This window comes from Thyridium curvatum (genome assembly GCF_004353045.1).
Source record: "Thyridium curvatum strain D216 chromosome Unknown NODE_21_length_474914_cov_86.438106, whole genome shotgun sequence".
In the NCBI taxonomy this organism is placed as follows: domain Eukaryota; kingdom Fungi; phylum Ascomycota; class Sordariomycetes; order Thyridiales; family Thyridiaceae; genus Thyridium; species Thyridium curvatum.
Window position 1 is genome coordinate 289,437 of NW_022156776.1, and position 19,748 is coordinate 309,184.

The window sequence follows — 19,748 nt, forward strand, 5'->3', positions numbered from 1 at the left end:
CTTTGCGCAAACAAAAAGGCGGCGGGCCGGTTAGGCGGGGGGCGGGACACACAAGGCATTTCTTCTCATGGCGCATATCAGGGGGCGCGGGCTCGACGGCGTTTCTCGGAAAGCGTTTGGTTTCATTTTCTCCTCCTTTTTCCTCGCTTTTCTCTCTCCCGCTGCCATGGAAACAGATGCTAATGGCCCAGTGTGGTTCTCGTCGCGACGAAAACGAGATGGCGAAAAGGCCGTCGTTCTCGTCCTTTTGGTGGCATAGCATTCTAGTCAGTCGGGTCTCGGGTGGCGTCACTCGTTGCCAACAAGAGCCATTGAACAAAAGTATCGAGATCAATTACATTAAAGATACCCCGTATAATCAGCTCCTCCCTAAATCTTGCCGAATAATATGTGTTGCAGTAATCGGGAATATTGCTTTGGTATTGCAAATGCCCACATGAAGCAATCAATGATGATCAGAGCATCTCTATAAATGTATCAAAACATAGGCAACAATGTGCCTAGCTCTCTCAAGACAAAATGCGGAGAAAAAAAAGAATGAATCTAGGTATAGCCCGTCCATATATGCTCCCGGCACTCTCTCGCTCCGGCCGGTTGAAAAAAGGGGCCTGCGAGCTTCGCCATATAACGCCCCTGAAATCAGTCCCAATCACCTTCGACCAAGCTCTTTTGTCCTGTGATCCCAAAAGACAGTCACTCGACTCACTCGCCTCACGACGATCTGACGCCCTCCGCACCGCCCTTTCCTCTCCCCGTCCTCCCGCGCTCCGTAGGCGCACCACCTCCCCTGCCTCCCCTCGATCCGCCGCCTGGCCCCCCTCCTCCTCCACGAGCAGCAGGAGCCTTGCCACCGCCGCGGTTCCCCTTCCGACCCCGCCCGCCGCTCTTCTCTTTGTTGTTTCCGCCCCCGGCCCCGCCGCCGGCGTTTCCCTTGCCAGCCGCCGCCGCAGCAGCTGCCGCGATCGCCGCCCGGCGCGCCTCCTCCTCCTGCGTCCGCCGGCTCTCCTGGTCCCACCACTCCTGGAAGGCCTGCTCCTGCTGGATCTCGTGCAGGCTGCGCTTGGCCACGGCCTCGCGGACGCTCTCCTGCTCGCGCTTCTGCTGGCCGATGATGTCGGCCATGCTGACGCCCAGCACGGGCTCCGCCTTGGGCGCGGGCTCCATGTACGACTTGGAGTGCGGAACGAGCGGCTGCTGCTGCCGCTGCTGCTGCTTGGAAGACGACGAAGACGCAGGCGGGGGCGTGTTCTTCGCGTTTGGCGTCCGCGATTGCCCTGCGAAGCGGGTGTCTGGAGAAGCCGTGCGCCGCGGGATGGACCGCGTCGACGGGGACGACTCGGCTGCGACGAGGGGTTTCGCTCCAATGGGGGCACGGGCCGATGGCTTCGCCTCGTCAGACACGGTGATGAGCGGAGAGGCCCGCGGGACGGACACGGCCTTCCACGGTCCCGGGCGAGACTTGGGCGTCGTCGTCGTCTCCCACGCCGGTTTGTTCTGTGCGTGGGCCGCCTCCTCGGCAGCCAGCGCCGCCTGCTGCTGCTGTTGCTTCTTGCGCTCCTTCTGCGACATCTTTGACGGCGGCGTGGCCTTGGCCGCGGCCGCCGCGTCCCTGGCCTTCTGCGAGGCGAGCCCAGCGGACAGGGCGGAGCGGCTTGGCGTGGACTCCGACAGGATCTCCTTGAGATCCAGCTTCTCGGTCTGCAGATGCGCCGGGCCCCAGGGGTTGCCGAGTCGGCCGGAGGGGCTTGCCTCCGCCGAGAGCTTGGACGGCGTCATGGTCGGCCGCACGGGCCGTAGGAGCGGGGAGACGGAGGCCGGCGACTCGGCAGACTGCAGGACGCTCTTCCCCTTGCCATCTGGTAGCGAGCCCAAGCGGTCGAGTGGCGTGCCGGGCACCTGCTGGTCGTCTGCCGGAGTAAGCTTCGGCGTCATGCCGGCGAGAGGGCTGCTCAGGCCCGAGGACACCTCATCGTCCATGTCAAACATGAGGTCGGCCTGCGAAGCCTTCGGTCGCAGCGATGGGCTAAACGGCTCATTGCGCCCGGCCTTGGACTTTCTCCTCGCCCGGTCCGAGGAGGGCGACGCGGCCAGGGCGGACTCGTCTAGGCTGCCAAACTTGGCCTTGAACGACGATGAGAGCTTCCTGTCGTCGTCCTTCTCCCGTGCGCGATAGGCGAGCTCCTTGACACGAATCTGCCTCTCCTCGTCAATGTCCTGCGCGAGTTCGGGGTAGCGCTCGAGCAGCTCGACCTCTGCCCTGCCGCTCCTCGCAAACGGCATCTGCGCCAGCTGGTTGTCCCGCACGACTTCGTCCAGCTCCAGGAGCAGATCCTCGTCGAGATCGTCTAGGAGGTGGTTCTCCAGCATCGTCTCCATCTGCAGGCAGATGTACTCGAGGCCGGCGTCGCGGAACTCGGTCACCGCGCAAGGGCTGATGGCGTTGAGCAGGTGCGAGATGTTGCGCGAATTGGCAAAGCGGCCAATGACCTGCTGGCAGATCTGCGACAGGCGGTCGAGCATCAGCTCGTTGGCGATACTCATGACGTCCATAACGAGGTCGGAGAAATCCTCGAAACTAGCTGACACGACGTGGTCGAACAGATCCGCGCCAACATCAGCGTAAAGGTGTCGCAAGACATAACGGAAGGCGGCAGGATCCATGTGGCTTAGATCAAGTTTGACCTTCTCCGATTCCTCAGCCTCGCGCCGGCCAGCCAGCCATATGCCACGGGATCGACCGTTGAAGAGACCCTCGAACCATGGGCATCGCTGGCAGAGGAATGTACTGTGGACGCTGACCTCCCGTCCATCCAGCTCTAGGATCGCATCTCCGTCCTCAAAGAAACGGCGGTCATTGAAGGCGCGGTCGAAGTCCCGATCCATCGATTTCTTGGGCTCAATCTGCAAGCGAACCGCAGACTCAAGCTGAGGCATGTCCAGGCGCAGGGCTATTTTCATCAGCTCCGTCCGGATTTGACGATAACGGTAGGCCAAAGGAGGTGCCTGTCGCGTGTAGTTCCAAGCAGGGATGACCCTGTCCGTGTACATGTAGAGTACCAAGTTGAGTACACTGATCAGATCCAGCCCCTTGAACGTGATGACGGTCTTGCCGTCTGCCTGGTCAATAGCAAGGACATCAGAGACAGCCTCTGGCAGTTCGCGTGAACTTTTCTTTCTGTGGGCGAACAGTGCAGCTCTGAGGGCAGGGCTTCTTGCAGACAATACCCAACTATGGACTGGGACCTGCAACTCTGGGGCGATGGAGCTGCAGACAACAGTGCCGAGTTCGTCGTTTCTGTATCGCCAATCCACCAGGAATTGCTCCAAATCTTTGTCTAGGTCCGGGGACTTGAGCACCTCGTAAGCCACGGAGCCCAACTTTTCTCTCAGGACATCAGCATCCCAAAACTTCAGATGGTCCTGGTCTTTGCTCGAAGGCTCGCTAGCGACAAAGTCCTCGATAGGAAGAAGTGGCGCAACATCATCCCACAATGTCTGATCATCGATGGTAATCTGCTCCTTCATCACGCCCACGTCCCTGCGGATCGCAGCGAAGGCGCCAAAGACGGAGCTCCGGACGGTCACGACCTTGGTGATATAAGGGACACGCTGAAACTTGTAGTCCTTGCTCTTGAAGTCTTTGGAGCCTGAGACGTGCGAATCTTTGGCCTTGGCACGCTTCACTCGTCTCCAGACAGCGCCAGATTGTGTGCTGATGATGACGGAGCCGTGCTCTCCGACGTCAACAGACCGGACGCCATCTTTCCTCGAGTTCCAAATGCACTGCGGCTGGGTGACCGCACCCTTGATCTTGGACGGGTTCGTCGTCGACGTTGCCGAAGTGTTCGCATCAGCGTTGTGGTTCAAGTGCATAGTGAACAAATCACCTCTGCCACCGACCGCAGCGATAGTCTCTCCGCCAGACGCTATGTAGTTGATGCGGCCGCGTCCTGGGTCGAACCGTGCCGGAAACGAGCTGCCAGACAACCGCAGGTTCGGCATGGGATCTGAGACGGGGAACTTGACAATGTTGTAGCCAAAAGCTGTGAAGACGCAGACAGTGTGATTGGCGAGGAGACACGTCGTAGCTTTGTCGATTGCGCTGACCATGACGATCGGACAAGGGAACAGAGATGCGGCGACCTTTCTTGGCGTTTGCTGCACCTCGAGCGAGCGCGAATCAGCATCCATCAGGGCCAGCTGGCCAACGTTTTTGCCCCAGCAGTACAGCGAGGTTTCTGTATGCGCGACGGAGTGTATCGCAGAGGCAGCAGCACCGATGATGGCCTCATTCTTGAGCGTGCCAAACACCTTGCGCGGTGTCGTGCTCATGGGGTCCTCATCCGCCTTGGCCGGAGGTGGCAGTGCGTAGCCCAACTGAGAACTCGTGTTGGAGCCCCAAGTCCACAGCTCGCCACCATCAGTGACAGCCATAGTGTGGTTCTGGCCCAGAGCGACCTTGACAACCTTCCTGTCTGCAAGACCGCCCTGGACAGGCGTGAATGTGAATCGCGTGTTCTCATCGCCGAGACCAAGTCTTCCTCCACGACCTACGCCACAGACATACAGGTTGGAGACAGGATCCGTGGTGAGTACGGCGCTGTGTAACTTGGACAGTACGACATCATGGATGTCCAGAGGCCGGCCGTGCACCAGAGCTGGAATCGACTCGAGCTTCTGCGGACCGCTAGGGCCCTCGACACCGGACTCCTCCAGCCACTCCTCGTAGAATCGCTGGACTAGATGGTCCGGGCGCTTCAAATAGACGCGCTCCGGATACTGGCGGTCATCCTGATCACCCAGGCCGAGCGAGATGTTCTTGTTGCTTCCAAAAGTGAACAGCTCGTCGCCGTCGATCAGAGCTTGGAGATCGCCCGAGTTCCTGCAGCGGATTTCTTGTCAGATCCAACTTTTTGACTCGACAAACTAAGAACAGCACGAGGCAAGCAAGACAGGACTGCTGCAACCAAGCAACGCAGCAAAGAGGGAGAGTTCCACACTAACATCGCATCGACAACAGCCTCCTCCGCCTCGCTCACGGACCCCTCCTCGTCCGAGTCTGCCGCGAGGTCGTCGAGGACGTTCAGCGCCCTCTCCCCGATCGTCGAATTATACAAGTCGAACGGGCTGTTCCCTTCGTGGTCCTTGGTCTTGATCAGCCTCCCCACAACCACCTTCCCACTCCCGCTCACGCTCGTCAGCAGGTCCCGCCTTTCCTTCTCCAGCAAGAGGCGTGCCACCGAGACATTTCCCGCGTACAACGCCCGATGCAGCGCATTCCACCCGCTCTCCGGGTCCTGCGCATACAGGTCGACCGCAGGGTGGTCCAGCAGCGCGCGCACAAAGGAGAGCGCATGGCCGCCCGCCGAGCTGGCGGCGCGCAAGAGCAGCGTCAGCCCGGCGCGGTCCCGCGCATTCACCTCAGCCTTGCCCAGCGCGCCACCGGCGCCGGCGCCCTGCTTCCCGAAGTGGTGGCCCGATATCTTGCGCCCGCCGGCCCTGCTACCGCCGGCGCCACCTCCGGCCCCTCCGCCCGCCCCGGCGCTGCGCGGCGATGTTCCAAAGGCCGCGCCGCCGGGGGTGGTGAAGCTGCTCGGCCCTCCTGCTGCTGCGCCTACTGGGGCGAGGAGACGGCGGAAGCGGTCGACATCGTCTTCCCAGTAGTATTTCCAGAGTAGGTGACTCATTAGCCGGGGAGAGGCTGCGGGTTATCGAGGGCAGGGTGTCGGATGGGTTCCCTCGAGGTCCTCCGCGCTTCTAAGGGGAGAATCGCACCTCGCTGTGAGTCTCGGAGGACCACGGCGTATTTAAAGGTGCGGGTAGTAGAAGCGCAGGGAGACCTTCCCGTTGCGAGGATGGAAAGCAATGGATTTCCGTACGATGCGCTCGTCTATGGTCGCGGTGGTAGGCAGAAATGTGTCTTTTTTTCGTGGGTGTTAGGGCTGTTCTTTGGGAGGGAAGGTTCGAGATAAGTCGCCACCACCGAGGTTGGAGATAAGCTATTCGGACTTTATATGAGGATGACTGACGGGTACAATTTCGGCCGGACGAATCGGTCGTGCAGAGCAAGACTTCGGACTGCGTAGAATAGTCGAGAGATGTGGGAGGAGAGTAGAGGATATAGACGCGACAGAGGGGGGGATACGTAATGAGGATACAATGCGATGTGGTTAGGAGTGCCCAGGCGTTGATTTGGTGGTGGGGGGTTTATCGATTAGAGAGGGTAGTTAATCCCTGTTCTGGCGCACATGAAGCTATTATTTGGTCGAGTCACTCTGGCGTGTCTAGTCGAGATTCCCCGGAGCTTACTTTCCAGCTACATCCAATCAGAGCCCGTGGCCCCTGCGTGTGCCCGATCTGTGGTTTATCGCCCGTCGTCGTGGAATGCGACACGCTCTGGCTCCAAAATACACGCTTTCCGGCTGTCACACGTCCAAGCCAAATGCGGAGAGCCGGGCTGTGCTTGTCCTCTTGTCCTCTTGTCCTCTCCTCGTGGGCCATCCCGGGCCCCTTAACGATGCGCTTTCTCACGTCCCGGAATGAGGGGTAATATTCACATCACAATACCGTATCACAGAGCCGTGATAAAGTATATTGTTACCGACGCATCCGCGTCACGAAGGGCACAGCTAGCCATGGATTGATGATCCTTGGTATTGGCTTGCGTCTGTTCTTGCACTCAGCCTAGTCAGTAGCTCATCCCAGGCTGTATTAAAATGTCTATATTAGGGCGAGCTGTAAGTGATATATTCATCCGGGTGTAAGACAAATGAGTGTTGATGTGACTCTATACGGATGCACTTTTTGACTAGCAAATCTGACCGAGTCTTGAACATATCCATAGTGAACCGATTGACAGACACATGGAAACAACGAAAATGCCATTGCAAGGAACAGTGGTAGAAGCAACGGTAGATGATATCCAGCCTACAAGTGCAGTTACTCTCCATGTCTAGCTAGGTGCACGTCACCCAAAAGTCAAGGATGACGTGTGATGAGATGCTTTTACAATCCTATAGACTCTCGACTTATCTACAAACTATCTCTATACTCTCTCAATACAGTGACTATGCGCCACATGTGTTGTATGACCGACAGCTCACGGTGGTAAGCAGCGGTATAACACGAATATCTGGGCTGTGGCCAATCAGCTCTTTGCTAGCCCGTGCAACCTCCGCCCCAGACGTCGTTGGCTGACTTGAGCAGACTACCACCATCCTCTTACACACAATCCTCATCCGGCTCACAGGCACTTCACACACACAGATTTCATTCTATCTGGTCTTGTGTTCTCTTATTCGAATTGTGTTGCAGAACGTCCCTCTTCGTTCTTCTGCACACCACCGCAAGCTTGTGCTTACGCAACCCTCTCTCTCTCAAACTATTACTATTCCATCGCAGCCATGGCGGCGGAACAGCCGGACGGCCAGCCCCTGATCAACGACAACCCGAAGCTCCAGACCTACTACTCCTCCCTAGAGTCGAGGATCGGCTACCGCATCTTCCTCGGCGGCACCCGGCACTTCGGCTACTACGAGCGCGACACCTACTGGCCCTTCCCCATCGGCCGCGCCCTCCGCAGGATGGAGGACAAGCTCGCCGAGCTGCTCGCCCTGCCCCGCGGCGCCGAGCTCCTCGACGCCGGCTGCGGCGTCGGCCACGTCGCCCTGCGCCTGGCCGGCAAGTTCGGCCACCGCGTGCGGGCCATCGACGTCACGGACCACCACGTCGCCAAGGCGCAGCGCAACGTGTCGTCGCGCTGCTCCTCCAGCCCGGGCCAGGTCTCGGTCCGCAAGATGGACTACCACCACCTCGAGACGCTGCCGGCGGGCTCCCTCGACGGGGCCTACACGATGGAGACCCTCGTGCACGCCACGGACCCGCGGGCCGTCCTGGCGGGCTTCCACCGCGTCCTACGGCCCGGCGGGCGCCTCGCGCTCTTCGAGTACGACCACGACCTGGCCGCCGAGGGCTCCCCGGAGGAGGGAGAGGAGGAGGCCCTGGCCCGGTCGATGCGCGCCATCAACGACTACGCCGCCATGCCGACCAACGAGCTGTCGCACCCGGGCGTCTTCGCGCAGATGCTCGCCGAGGCCGGGTTCGAGGACGTCGTCGTGCGCGACTACTCGGAGCGCATCAGGCCCATGGCGAGGCTGTTCTGCGCCGTCGCCTACGTCCCCTGGCTGGTGGTCTCGCTGTTTGGCCTGGAGCGGTACTTCATCAACACGGTGGCTGGCGTCGAGTCTTACCGTGGACGGGACCGGTGGAGATATGTGGCTATCACGGCGACGAAACCTGGGGGACCGTTGGAGGTAGCGAAGACTCGTTGAGTATTGGCGACATGGGTGTCGAACCTGTGGTGCAGCATCCAGGACGAGTTCAGGAATGGTACTGTGAAATTGTCTCGGTACTAGAGTGTCTTCTTGAAACAAAGCAAATAGAAACGCTTCAAAGGCTGATTAGACCAAGGCGGTGGCAGTTATAAGTTTGAACTTTCGGTGTATACTGTTTGTAGACAACCAAAGCCCGGCCTATGCTACAGCTTGAATCTTTATAGAACACAAATTTCCGACACATTATGATATAAAGGTAAAGGCTGTTCTCGAGAGTCTCTTTAGATCTTTAGTTTCTTCCTGTCTCCTGGCCCAGACTGCCCAGCCAGGTCTTGTGATACTGGATCTCGGTGTGTCGAAAACAAAAACCAGGGCCACCATCTTGTCCTGAACTAGTAAAATGCCCAACAATCTTCTATACACGGCACAGCAACACTCGCCCATTCTCAACGTCCGGAGCAGAACCGACCGAACGTAATTATGACAAGATTTTCAACAAAGATTGATAATGTGTTGCAGAGATAAATAGGTATGCCACGTTACGTGATACATTACATCAAAACTCGGAACCACAAAGCCATCCCCGGCCCAAAACTCGCCAGAAAATGAGTTCATCATGTGCTTGTCATAAAGAGTTGGAAGAATAGACCCGCCCCCATCTTTAACCACCGGGTTCGGAAAAAAACTAGGGTGAGCCCCTCATCATCGCAGGGCAACACGCTCGATAACATCCTCTCGTGTAAGATTCCCAGGACCTCAACAGACGAAGAAATCATATATGGCTTGCCCCCAAAACATTTCTCCCCTTTGTCTCTCCCTCCCCCTCTCCACCACCCACCCCATCCCCTCAACATCAATAACTTACACCCCCAGCCTGCTGCTGCTGCCGGTAGTAATCCCCCGGCCCCCCGCCCGGCGCGCTCGGCGCCCCACCGTCCTGAGGCGGCACATACGCCTTGTACTGCGGCTCTGCCCCCCCGACGAGCGGCGCGCTCGGACCCGGACCGACGCGGCTCGGCAGCGTCTGCCGGGCGTCGTACGCAGGCCCGCTCGGCTGCAGCGGCGGCGGCGTCATGACGGTCTCGGGCCGGGAGGGCTGCTGGTGCTGCTGCTGCTGCGGCACCGGCACAGGCGGCGCCTGGACCGTCGGCTGCGGCGGCGGCGGGCCGCCCACGTCAGACGCTCCGTCGTTGTAGTACGGGTTCTGCTGCTGCTGCTGCTGCTGCTGTTGTGGAGGGTACCCGCCGTACGTCTGGTACGCCTGTTGCGGCGGCGGCGGGGCGGACGGACCGCCGGGCCCGCCGTAGCTGGACTGCCGGCTGGGGCCTTCGTCGGGAGAGTAGACTGACGACGAGTACGTGGCGGCCGAGTTGGGGTTGTGCGTCGCGACGGGTGAGTCGTACACCGAGGTCGACAGCTCCTGCGGGTTGCCGGCGGGGTTGTGCGCGCCCTGCGGCGGCACCGCGTGGGAGTAAGGGGCGTAGGCGTTGTGCTGTGGCGGCGGCGGCGACGAGGTCTGGATCGGCGCGGGCTGGTGCGGCTTCCCTGCCGACGGCACTCTTTGCCCCTGGTCACGAGGTGGGTATTGCTGTTGGGCGGGCCCAGGGGGTGCCCCGTGGGCAGCGGGCACCTCCGCGCCGGCCATGTAGAAGGGAGCAGGAGCGGGCGTGGCGCCGGGACGATGGAAGTTAGGGGACGGAGACGTAGCGGGAGGATACTGAGGTTGTTGGTCTAATTCTATTATTAGTTTGCAAGGTACTAACCCTAAGGGCCTAGATTAAGCATATTCCGTACCTTGCTGAGGGGCCGGAGTGCCATAGTATCTTGGGTCTGCCTGCTGTTGAGGCGGTGGCGCCTGGCCAGGATAACCCGGCCCTGCGGGCGCGGGATATCCGGCAGGTACCCCTGGGTGCGGCCTCATAGCATATTGCTGGTAATTCGGTTGCGGTGGGTGCGACATGGACGACTCCAGCAGTGCCTCGTAGTCCCTCCTAGCCTTGATAAACTTCTCGTTGAGCTGCGTGAAGTCGTCCTTCTTCTGCGAGTACTTCTCAATCAGTTTGATCAGCTTCGGTCGAATAGCCAGCGTCTGGTGGTAGAGCTTGGAGATCTCCTCGTTGTCCTCCTCCCGGGGTGCCGTGTTGGACGTGCTCAGCAGCGTCAGCAGCTTCTCGACGTTCTTGATCTCGGCAAAGACCTCAGCCTCCATCTGCGCCTCGCGCTGCAGCTCGTCCGGCGTGGGGTCCGTCAGCTTCTCGACATAGTTCAGAGGGAAGATCCCCGTCTTGCCCTTGAGCGAGCCCCTCCACCAATCCTTGTACACTGACTCGAGCACCGCGATCACGTCTCCCTTCTTGAACTCCAGCTCGCCGGGTTCCGAGGGCACAAAGTCGTACAGCGCCCGAACCCTCGACACAGTGGCAGCCGTAGTACCCGAAGGCACAGGCTGCAGAGGCTGTGGCTCCTCCGCCGACCCCGAGGCACCGGCAGCACCAGAAGATGACCCGGCGCCGGACGACTTGGTCTCGGCCGCCTTCTTCTTGCGCTCCTCATCCTGCAGCGACAGCTTCAGCGCCATCTGCAGCTCCTCCTCCTCCTTCTGCCGGTCCACCTCCGTCAGGCTGTTCTTCTGAGGTGCCGAGGGCGGCTGTAGTTGCGGGTTGCTCTGTTTGAGCCGGTAATACGCGTCGTACATGATGCCCAGGTCGGCGTCCTTGCTAAACATATCGGACCAGTCCTTCATCCTTTCCAGGATCTTGGCTTTAACCTGAGTGTGGGTGTTGCGGTCGTTGGCGAGCTTGAGCAGGGCGTCTGTAAAGGCTCGCGAGGACAACTCTCTATGCATGTTCTTGCCGCAGTTTTGGCTGAGGGCGTTTCCGAGCTGTGGGTGCGAATCTGGATGTCAGCATGGAGAAGTCCTCTCCAAGGAGTAAAAGGGAGAGAAGGTCAAGCGGAGCGGGAGAGACAGACCTCTAGTGTGTATAGTTGCACGTTGGCATTGCGGTGCGCAAGCCGCTTGATCATGGCCTGCACCGTCTCTTTGGGTCCATTCGGGTCGCTGGCCACACGGTCGCAAACCTCCATGATCGCGCCCCAATCCTCCGAGGTCAGGTTCTCGTCTGTCGCCTTGGCTGATGGCGCGCAGATGGGACTGTTAGTATGGCTTCCTCTGGGAAAAAGAGCTCTGTCAAATGCATTAAATCGGGGGATCACGTACCGACGACCTCATCGTAAGGCCCAGGAGCCGCTGCTCGGAACATGATGGGCGGCGCCGAGGAGGCAGGTGATGGTGGTGGTGGTGGTAGGCAACTGGATAGACTGCAGACTCGTAATCTCCCTGATTAAGACTGCGGTTCAGGCGACTTGGGTGAGCTCCCAGCTAGGTAGCTTATGGTCTGCCAAGAAGGCGATGGGGGATGTCGCGGAACAGAGGCAGGTCGGTTCGAGCCGACGGGTGACTACGAGATGTGAGGTTGAGATTGAGATGGACCTCCAGGGAAGGGGGGAAAAGGCGTCGCAAGCTTGGCGTGTGGTTGTGGAGGTTGTGGTGGTCGGGGAGGAAGAACAGCCTCGCTTGGCTGATGACGGAGTGCCTGGTTGAGCTTCCATGTGGTAACACTCCTCCAAAGTCACTCTTTTGGTGGAGCATCAACCACATCATGGGGCCTGAGGTCACCCTTTTTTCGCAAGACACGCCAGAGCAGAGCAGTGCCCCATTGCGTAAGGCCCGTCTGCTTGCGCCACCCACCCAAATCCATATCTCCGCCTCCCCCCACTACTAGAAACAGGTGGGTGGGTGTGGTTGTGTTCTCTTTATAATGGCACAACTTATCACATCGTGACGAAGCTTCGCGCTTCGACATTGCCCATTTACGCGTACTCTCCCTTAGGCCTGCCTTGTGCACAAGCGGGATGGGGATGGGATGCTGTATCCTCAATTCTTTCCATATTTGTGTAATCGATGCGGTAGTTAGATCCTGATGGGAAACCTATATGCAAACCCGCAAAGAGCTACTAGCCATTCTCACCAGGGTATTCGCTCTCGCCGCCGCTCCTACTGCCCACGACACTCAACAATTTCTGCCTCTGGTCCTGTTTCTGTTCGTAATGGTGCCCACTGATCATGTCTCCGACGAGAAGAGAGGAGAGAGAAAGAAACCCCGTATATGCATGAGATGCAGAAGAAACAGTGACAGTCTATACATGAAAGACAAGTAAAAAAGCTTGCTTGATGATCCCAGCCCTCTCCTGCGTGCCCGCAAAACAAAAAAAAACCTCTCGTTCGTGAAGATGTTTACCCGCAAGAGACTGGCGCGCACTACCCAGCGTTTTGCCAGCCAGTTCTTCTGGTGCCGCGAGGCTCATACCCAGCACGGTCTGCAGAGGCGGACCCAGTGCTGCCACCTCCGCGACCTTCCTCGAGGCTACGTCTGTTGAGCTCCCGGCCTATCTCTGACATGTCAAAGACAAGCGGTTCATCATCCGCTTCGCCGTCACCGGGTCCTCTAGTCAGGCTGCCGGGGTACCTGCTGGTCGAAGAGCCTACAAAACTGCCTCGTGACGACTGAGGCGGTGTCGCTCTCGACCGAGTCCTCGGGCTTCCGGTATATCTCAATCGATATGATGCAGATCCCGAGGACAACAGGCCGCTCGGCGGCTGCTTCTCCTCGCGATCGCCAGAGGATAGAGATCCGGGTTGTGCCGAGGTTCTAATCTCAGCAGCAGGCTGGAGAGCAGCTCTGTCTCCAGACTCGCGCTCCATGCGTAGCAAGGTGCTCAACGTGGGAGGCTCGCCACCTTCATCAGCGCCTAGGCTAAGGCTGCGTTGGCCGCCGTAAGGGACATCGCCATCTTCATCATCTGCGCCGCGGTTGGCTACAGAGCTGGCCCTCCTGTTCACTTGGATGAGCCTCGGCGACAGAGGGATATCAATGGCGTTCGTGCCCTCCTGGCTGACTGGCGCCTCTTCTCCCTCTTCTTCGGTCGCAACAACATCAGGCACAGCTCGGCGATTAGCCTGGGGACCTTGGTAATCTGCGATAGAGTTCTCACTCAGGCGTGACGGGATCGCAGGTGTGTGTGGAGTGTGAGGAGACAAGGGCTTGCTGGGCGAGGAGGATGCGGACATCGAGGCGCCCGGGACGCTCGTCAACTGACGGCTTGACGAGCTTGACGAGCGGTGCAGTTGCATTGATGAGTTCAGTTGCATTGATGAGTTCATTGATTCCGTCAGGGCGATATTCGAGTCTCGCATCAGATGAAATTTGGACAGTTGAGCTGCCGTCCTCTTCGTTGCCGACTCTCCCTTCTTGGACGCCTCGAAGCTCTGCAGCGTCTTCTTGCTGTCGAGAGCTTTCAAGAATTCCGAGATGTTGTCGTCGTCCGTCTGGAAAGACCCCGAGCTGCCGCCACCGGGCTCTGCAAGCAGCCCAGAACCGGGTTGGGCTACGGATGAGGATAGACTCTGCTTCCCACTGCTGCCCTGATCATCATCGCCCTGCCTGCTGTTCCCGCTAAAAGAGGGTCTATTTCTCCTGTGCGTGAAGCTGCTGCTATATCGACTCGGCGTGGGCTTAGGCGACGAGCTGGGGCCCGGGTCAGCCGCGGGGGGCCCTCCGCGCAATGATGCTGCCATGCCAGCAGTCAGAGAAGACCTATTCCTCGCCTGCGTCAACGCACTCAGACCCGATTGCCTAGTCAGAGAGTGAGGCGACGATGGTTCATCTGATATCCGAGGTGAGCCGGATAGCGAGCCAGCTTTGAAAGGATTGAACGAAACAGACGGTCTCCTAGCCATCCCCTCAACGTTTCTCAATGATGGCCTCGTCGATGATCTGCCAGAGATTGGTAGTGAGTTTGGCGGATCAGGTTCGACACTCGTGGGTATGGACGCCGGAGGCGAGCTAGTGTCCGATCCTGGAGGTCGAATAGCTCGCAATGCTGATATGGGGCTGGCCCCCAATGGTCCCGTGCCGTGAAAGGTGGAAAGGCTGCCGTAAGTCTGCTGTTGCTCCGACTGATGTCTGCCGTGTCTGTTCGGCAGCGAGCCTATTTCTGTCGACCGCGGTTGGCGGCCTGACCTAGTCCTTTGCGGCAACGAAGGTTTGAAATACTGGTCGTCGATGCCCATGAAGCGGGAGCTCAACAAAGCTTCCGAGTCGTCCACTCGGAAGTTGCAGTCGTTTCTGTACGTCACAGAGGCATAGAATCTGCCCACCGGCACCTCCAGGTCGCCAAACATATAGTCTGTCACAACATCTCTGCCATCCAGCAGGGGTTGTCTCAGGGGATCGTAGCCGGTGACCTCGCTCTCGGCCGACAAGACCCGGCATCGTACCGCCAAGGGTGGTGACACAGCCTTGGTCATCGACTGCTGGGCAAACTTCCAGGCGGGCATGACGCGAGTGCTGACGAACAGCGACCGGAAGAATATGATACTTCTCTTATAAATGGTCGGCAGGAGCGGGCCAAAGTCTTCGGAGGTGTTGTTCGGGAGGCACTTGAGTTCTATCTTCCAGCGCTCGAGCACAATCTCCGTGTTCCGCCTTCTCGCTCTAGAGGGGCTGCTGTCACTTGAGGATTCCGACGAGTTCAGGACCTCCATGACGTCTCGCCTCCTTCCATTGTCGTCCAATATCACCAACGATTTGCCGGGCGGTAATTGCGATGCATCGATGTAGGTCTCGATGATCATGGGCGGCGGCCGGTTCTCGAATCCTCCACAGGTCTTCCATATTCGCATTTCTTCCTTGAAGTCATCAATATCGTCGGTCTCGATTTGGAACTAAGCATCATCAGATGTCAGCCTGCAATCTATCAGGTGTCGAGGAATGGCATCAATGCGACAACACGCACCCATTTGTTAACTTTCCTCCCATCGGACCGTCTACTAGCCGCCGAAGGGGTGACATTCATTCGCGACTGGAGAATGAGGACGGCTGCTTTCGCATGGAAATTCTGGCGCCCACCATTAGCCTTCATGGTACTTTGACCCGTTCATCGGTAAGGATAGACATACTTGTATGATCTGATCCAGCTTCTTGATAGACTCTTTGCTCAGCGTTGGCGCCGCGGGACCCTCGGCGCCCTCTGCAGGCCCGGAGCCGCCATCCTGCTGCATGGCCGCCTCGGAGCCCGCGCGTGACCGGCTCGGGCCACTGGGTGCGTCTCTCGGGTTATTCGTGCGTGTGGGGTTGGTCTGTGGTGACGTTGCGGGCGAGGTCACCCGGGGCGGGTGACGAGATTGTTGATGCATCTTCAGCGACTGATGGAGAGGGCCGCGGACGAGTGCGGATGCATCAAGGACAAGTCCTGGCAAGCGCTGGTCAACAAGCCGCAGGGGTTCCCGTCAGCGGAGAGGATCGACTGCAGGAAGCAACGGGAAGCAGCATGCGGTTACTGCTTGGCGCCGGATGGTGTTGTCGCTCAAGCGCAGGGGGAATCGATGGTCCAGCGGACGCTCGCATCCATAGTTGGTTCCCCGAGCTCTTTGCTGAAAAGGTGCGATGCTAGAGCCCAAGCACACAATTCGTCAGAGGTTTCCACCGGTATGACTGGTTTCGTGGGGCAACCGGGGCTAGACTGGAAGCCTACTGATGGCTGGTTGAGGTCTGGAAGCAGGCAACGGTGGGAAGCTTAATGCAGCTGCAGGGGCAAGCTCTGCGGTGCGCGGCGTGTGCAAGAGAGGTAGATATGGCCGATAAGCTGCTTTGTTGACCGCATTAGAACCGAGCGAGGTGTACAGCAGCATGAACGAGGGCTTGCACAAACAATAGTAAAGTCCGTTGGTCAAAGGAGGGGCCCAAGATTACAATGCTCTGATGGTCCCAAGACTGTGTGTAGTCATCCGCGAATCGGCGAGCCTCGTGATCCCAAAGGCACCTTCTTTCGTCATCGAGTCATTCTTAAGACGGCACAGAGTCGCAGGCCCAGCAGAGGAATGTGTCAGAATGCAGAATTGGAATGAAAAGGAAATCCAAAAAATGCCAGGAGCATGCGTCCCGGCGATGGGCGTCCACAATTGATGGCGAGGATGAGGGAGAGGAAGAGGAAGGTCAGCGGAGGACTGGCTGTTGCTGCATGGCGAGATGCCAATGATGGGGATGGACGGGATGGGCATGGATGGGACGGGGATCCATCGTGGTGGACGCTATCCTTCCCCAAAGACCCATTGATTGATCCATTGATAGCGGGCAGCCCAGTGCCCACCACAGCCCAGTAGTAGGTACCTAAACCAGTAGCCGTCACACAGTCTAGTCCCCACAAGGGGGAGCATACCACGGGTAGTTCAGCACGTTTCGATGTGCACAGTGCACTACAGCCAGTCAAAACCACCGGAGCCGGGCCACGCCAGGGAGGAGAAGAGGAGCAGTGAGGGAGAGCTTAGGCTGCCTACCTACCTACCTAGTAGGTATCTAACTCGTGCAACACTGGCTGATGTTGACTCGCCAGAGGTTCCTCCTCACCTCCTCCCCTTGCTGCACTTTCTCCTTCTCTTTCTTGGCCCTATGAATCGTCCCAAAGATAGACGCCGTGGGCGGATGGTGTCGGGTCTGGTCTGGGTCTGGGTCACAAGTCCCACGGCGCTATGACAGGCCCTCACCCGACCCTGTGACCCAGTGGCTCCAGCGCTTGGTTTCAGCGCCAAAGTCGTTCCCTCTTTTGGCAAGCATCATCTCTGGCGCCAGGAGAAGCCGGCAAGGTGTCAAATCGCGGATTGCCTAATTGGTACACACAGACTTCACTTGCGCTGACACACACACACGCACACACACCACATAGGTAGACATGACATCCATCTGATTCTTGCAACCGAGTGACAGGACACGCGCAGTAACCGACATCGGGTTGGCCGGATCCGGAGGGCCCTGGATGTCTCACTACCTTACTATCCTATCTCAATAGTCTTCCCCTCTCAGGGTTTGGCTGCATGAGGCATGCAGCCAGGCAACTTCACATGCCATGCCTGAAAGCAGAGCTACAGCAGCTGCCTACCGGGTAGGCACTCGTTGTAGTCACACACACACACACCCTGATAAGCATCAGTCAAGAAAGAGGGTCGATCGATCGGCACTCGCCGCTCGATGTGGGTATCGATGTGGGTAACCCTGGCCGTTATCTATCCGGGGCCGCTCGTTGGACACGCCTTCGACGGCAAGAAGACGGGTAGGCTTGCTTTTTGAACCCTGTATCCCAATGGATGGATGGGTGGATGGATGCGGATGCACTGAATGCAAGCCTTCGTTGCTCTTGTCCAACATTGGCGAAGAAAAAGCATTGTGCGGGGGGGGAGGGCAGTGTCTGTGCCTGTGTAGCCTCGTGCTGCTGTGCAACCTCCACGCCACTATGCGGCTCTCCGTAGCACAACGGTGTATGGCATCTCATCTGTCCAGGTAAACCAGTGAGATCCAAGTAAGTAAGTGATATGAAATTAAAGCATGAACAGGAAGAGTCTAGAACGGAACCCGCCCCTCAACGACATTCATTCCTTATGTGCTCGTGAACAATCAATCCATCATGCCACAATCCTCACTCTCTTCCCCGGGCCTCCACCCCGGAGCCGCACCCTCACGCCGACCTTGTCCTCGGCCCTAGGCTCCAAGATGTGAATAGGCAGCACCCGGTCGTTCTTCTCGGGCACCCGCAGCCCCCCGCCCTCGCAGTCGCCCTCCACGTCCAGCACGGCCACCAGCGCCGCCGCCAGCGCCAGGATCTCCGACGTCGCAAAGTGCCGTCCGGGGCACAGCGTCCTGCCGCCGCCGAACGCCCGGAACGCGGCGGGGTGCACCTGCGCCTCCCGGCCGTCGATCCGCAGGAACCGCTCGTGGTCGAACCCGGCCCCGCCCCGCGCCGCCCCGGCGCCCCAGATCCCCTCGTCCGCGTGCATCGTCCCGCCCGAGATCTGCACGACCGAGCCGGCGGCCAGGAAGTGCCGGTCCGCCAGCAGCGTGTCCTGCTTGACGAGCCGGGTCGAGTAGTTGTCCGACCCGACGCGCAGGCACTCGCGGAACACGGCGTGCAGGGTCCGGCACCGCGTGCGCACCGCGTCCAGGCCCAGCACGATCTCGTCGTCGGCAATGCCCTTCCCGTCCTCCTCCTCCTCCTCCTCCTTCTCCTCCTCCGGCACCGTCGAGGCCGCGGCGGCCTCGATCTCGGCCCGCACGGCCGCCAGGATATCCCTGTCGGCAAAGATGCGCAGCACGAGCCAGAAGGTCGTGATGGCCGTGTTGATGATCCCCGCAAACAGGAACGACACCTCGCCGCGCGCCTGCCCGTCCAGGCTGAACCCGTGCTTCGCGCTCGTCTCGATGTGCATGCGCGAGATGACCGCCGCGTCCCGGTGGTGGTGCCCGGCCTCGATGTACTCGGCAAAGGCCCTGACCAGCGCCTCCCTGCCGCGGTAGGGCTTGGTCGCCGTGACGGCGGGCAAGACGTTGATCAGCAGGAGGCCGAGGCCGTGGTCAAAGTCCCAGAACGCCTGCTCCAGCTCCGGGTGCGCGGCGATCGGGTTCTTGGGCCCGTACATGAACCTGGCCGTGCCAACGGTGACGAGGTGCTGCATCCACGAGAGCAGGTCGAGCGTCTCGCCGTCGCCGCCGGGCCGCGCCCGCAGGCCGTCGGTGAAGGCGTTGACCTGCCGCGCCATCTCCCGCGCCGCATCGAGGCTGAACTCGTCGAGCAGCGGGCCGGGGCCCAGGCTCGTGTAGATCACGTCGTGGAGGTCGGCCAGGAAGCCGCGGGGCTCGCCGGGTTCCGGGTCTACATTCTGGCGGACGATGTCGACGGTCGCCGCGTCGAGGCCCATGACCCGCTTGGTGGCGTCGGCGATCAGCGGCGTGAAGGACAGGGCCTTGGACGCCCGCTGCACGGCGCTCGCCAAGGCCGGGTCCGTCACGATGTAGATGCGCGATCCCGGCACCGGCAGAGTGAAGATCTGCTTGCTGCGGTGCACAATACTGTAATCCAGAGTCAGACAAGATGAATTGTCCACCGCGGGTTGTGTGTCCTAAGAGACCCTTACCCCAGCTCCTTTACATATTTACCACCCTCCAAGACCATCTGCAGAGGATGGCCTATGAATGGAATAGAGGAGCCAACAATGGTCGGCTCCCTAGGATCCCTCTTGACATACTGCAATTGATACAGAATCGCATACAGCAACACGATGAGCAGTGCCGTGGTGGTGACCCCTGAGAAGGGCCACTGCTGTGTGTCCAAGGAAAACATGGTGGGATAGCCAAACGAAGGTGTAGAAGCCAAGGAATAGAGAACTTCAATCAAAACAGCCCAGTCATCGCTTTTAACAGAAAGACAACGTCACAGATTCATAGACAGGCCCCTTTTTGGAGGTCTCAAAATTCCCCAAGCTGGCAAGATTTGCCAATCCCTCCGGATTGGTTATCTCCGAAGAGACAC

At 59.1% G+C, this 19,748-nt stretch overlaps 5 protein-coding genes across 5 annotated transcripts; 1 reads left to right on the plus strand and 4 right to left on the minus strand.

Annotated features, from left to right (window-relative positions):
- Positions 1-711: 711 nt before the first annotated feature.
- Positions 712-5,687, minus strand: E0L32_004454 (uncharacterized protein; the record flags this gene model as incomplete). Its single annotated transcript, XM_031138866.1, has 2 exons — positions 712-4,882; positions 5,005-5,687. The coding sequence occupies 2 exons, from the start codon at positions 5,685-5,687 to the stop codon at positions 712-714; spliced, it is 4,854 nt and encodes a 1,617-aa protein (XP_030997185.1).
- Positions 5,688-7,403: 1,716 nt separating this feature from the next.
- On the plus strand, positions 7,404-8,330 carry E0L32_004455 (uncharacterized protein; the record flags this gene model as incomplete). The annotated part of the gene is made up of 1 exon (XM_031138867.1): positions 7,404-8,330. One exon carries the CDS (start codon positions 7,404-7,406, stop codon positions 8,328-8,330), a length of 927 nt encoding a protein of 308 aa, XP_030997186.1.
- Positions 8,331-9,186: 856 nt separating this feature from the next.
- On the minus strand, positions 9,187-11,593 carry E0L32_004456 (uncharacterized protein; the record flags this gene model as incomplete). The annotated part of the gene is made up of 4 exons (XM_031138868.1): positions 9,187-10,064; positions 10,128-11,214; positions 11,304-11,464; positions 11,551-11,593. 4 exons carry the CDS (start codon positions 11,591-11,593, stop codon positions 9,187-9,189), a joined length of 2,169 nt encoding a protein of 722 aa, XP_030997187.1.
- A 1,058-nt stretch (positions 11,594-12,651) lies between these two features.
- Positions 12,652-15,588, minus strand: E0L32_004457 (uncharacterized protein; the record flags this gene model as incomplete). The annotated part of the gene is made up of 3 exons (XM_031138870.1): positions 12,652-15,117; positions 15,189-15,290; positions 15,352-15,588. 3 exons carry the CDS (start codon positions 15,586-15,588, stop codon positions 12,652-12,654), a joined length of 2,805 nt encoding a protein of 934 aa, XP_030997188.1.
- Positions 15,589-17,847: 2,259 nt separating this feature from the next.
- Positions 17,848-19,559, minus strand: E0L32_004458 (uncharacterized protein; the record flags this gene model as incomplete). Its single annotated transcript, XM_031138871.1, has 2 exons — positions 17,848-19,288; positions 19,354-19,559. 2 exons carry the CDS (start codon positions 19,557-19,559, stop codon positions 17,848-17,850), a joined length of 1,647 nt encoding a protein of 548 aa, XP_030997189.1.
- Positions 19,560-19,748: the final 189 nt, after the last annotated feature.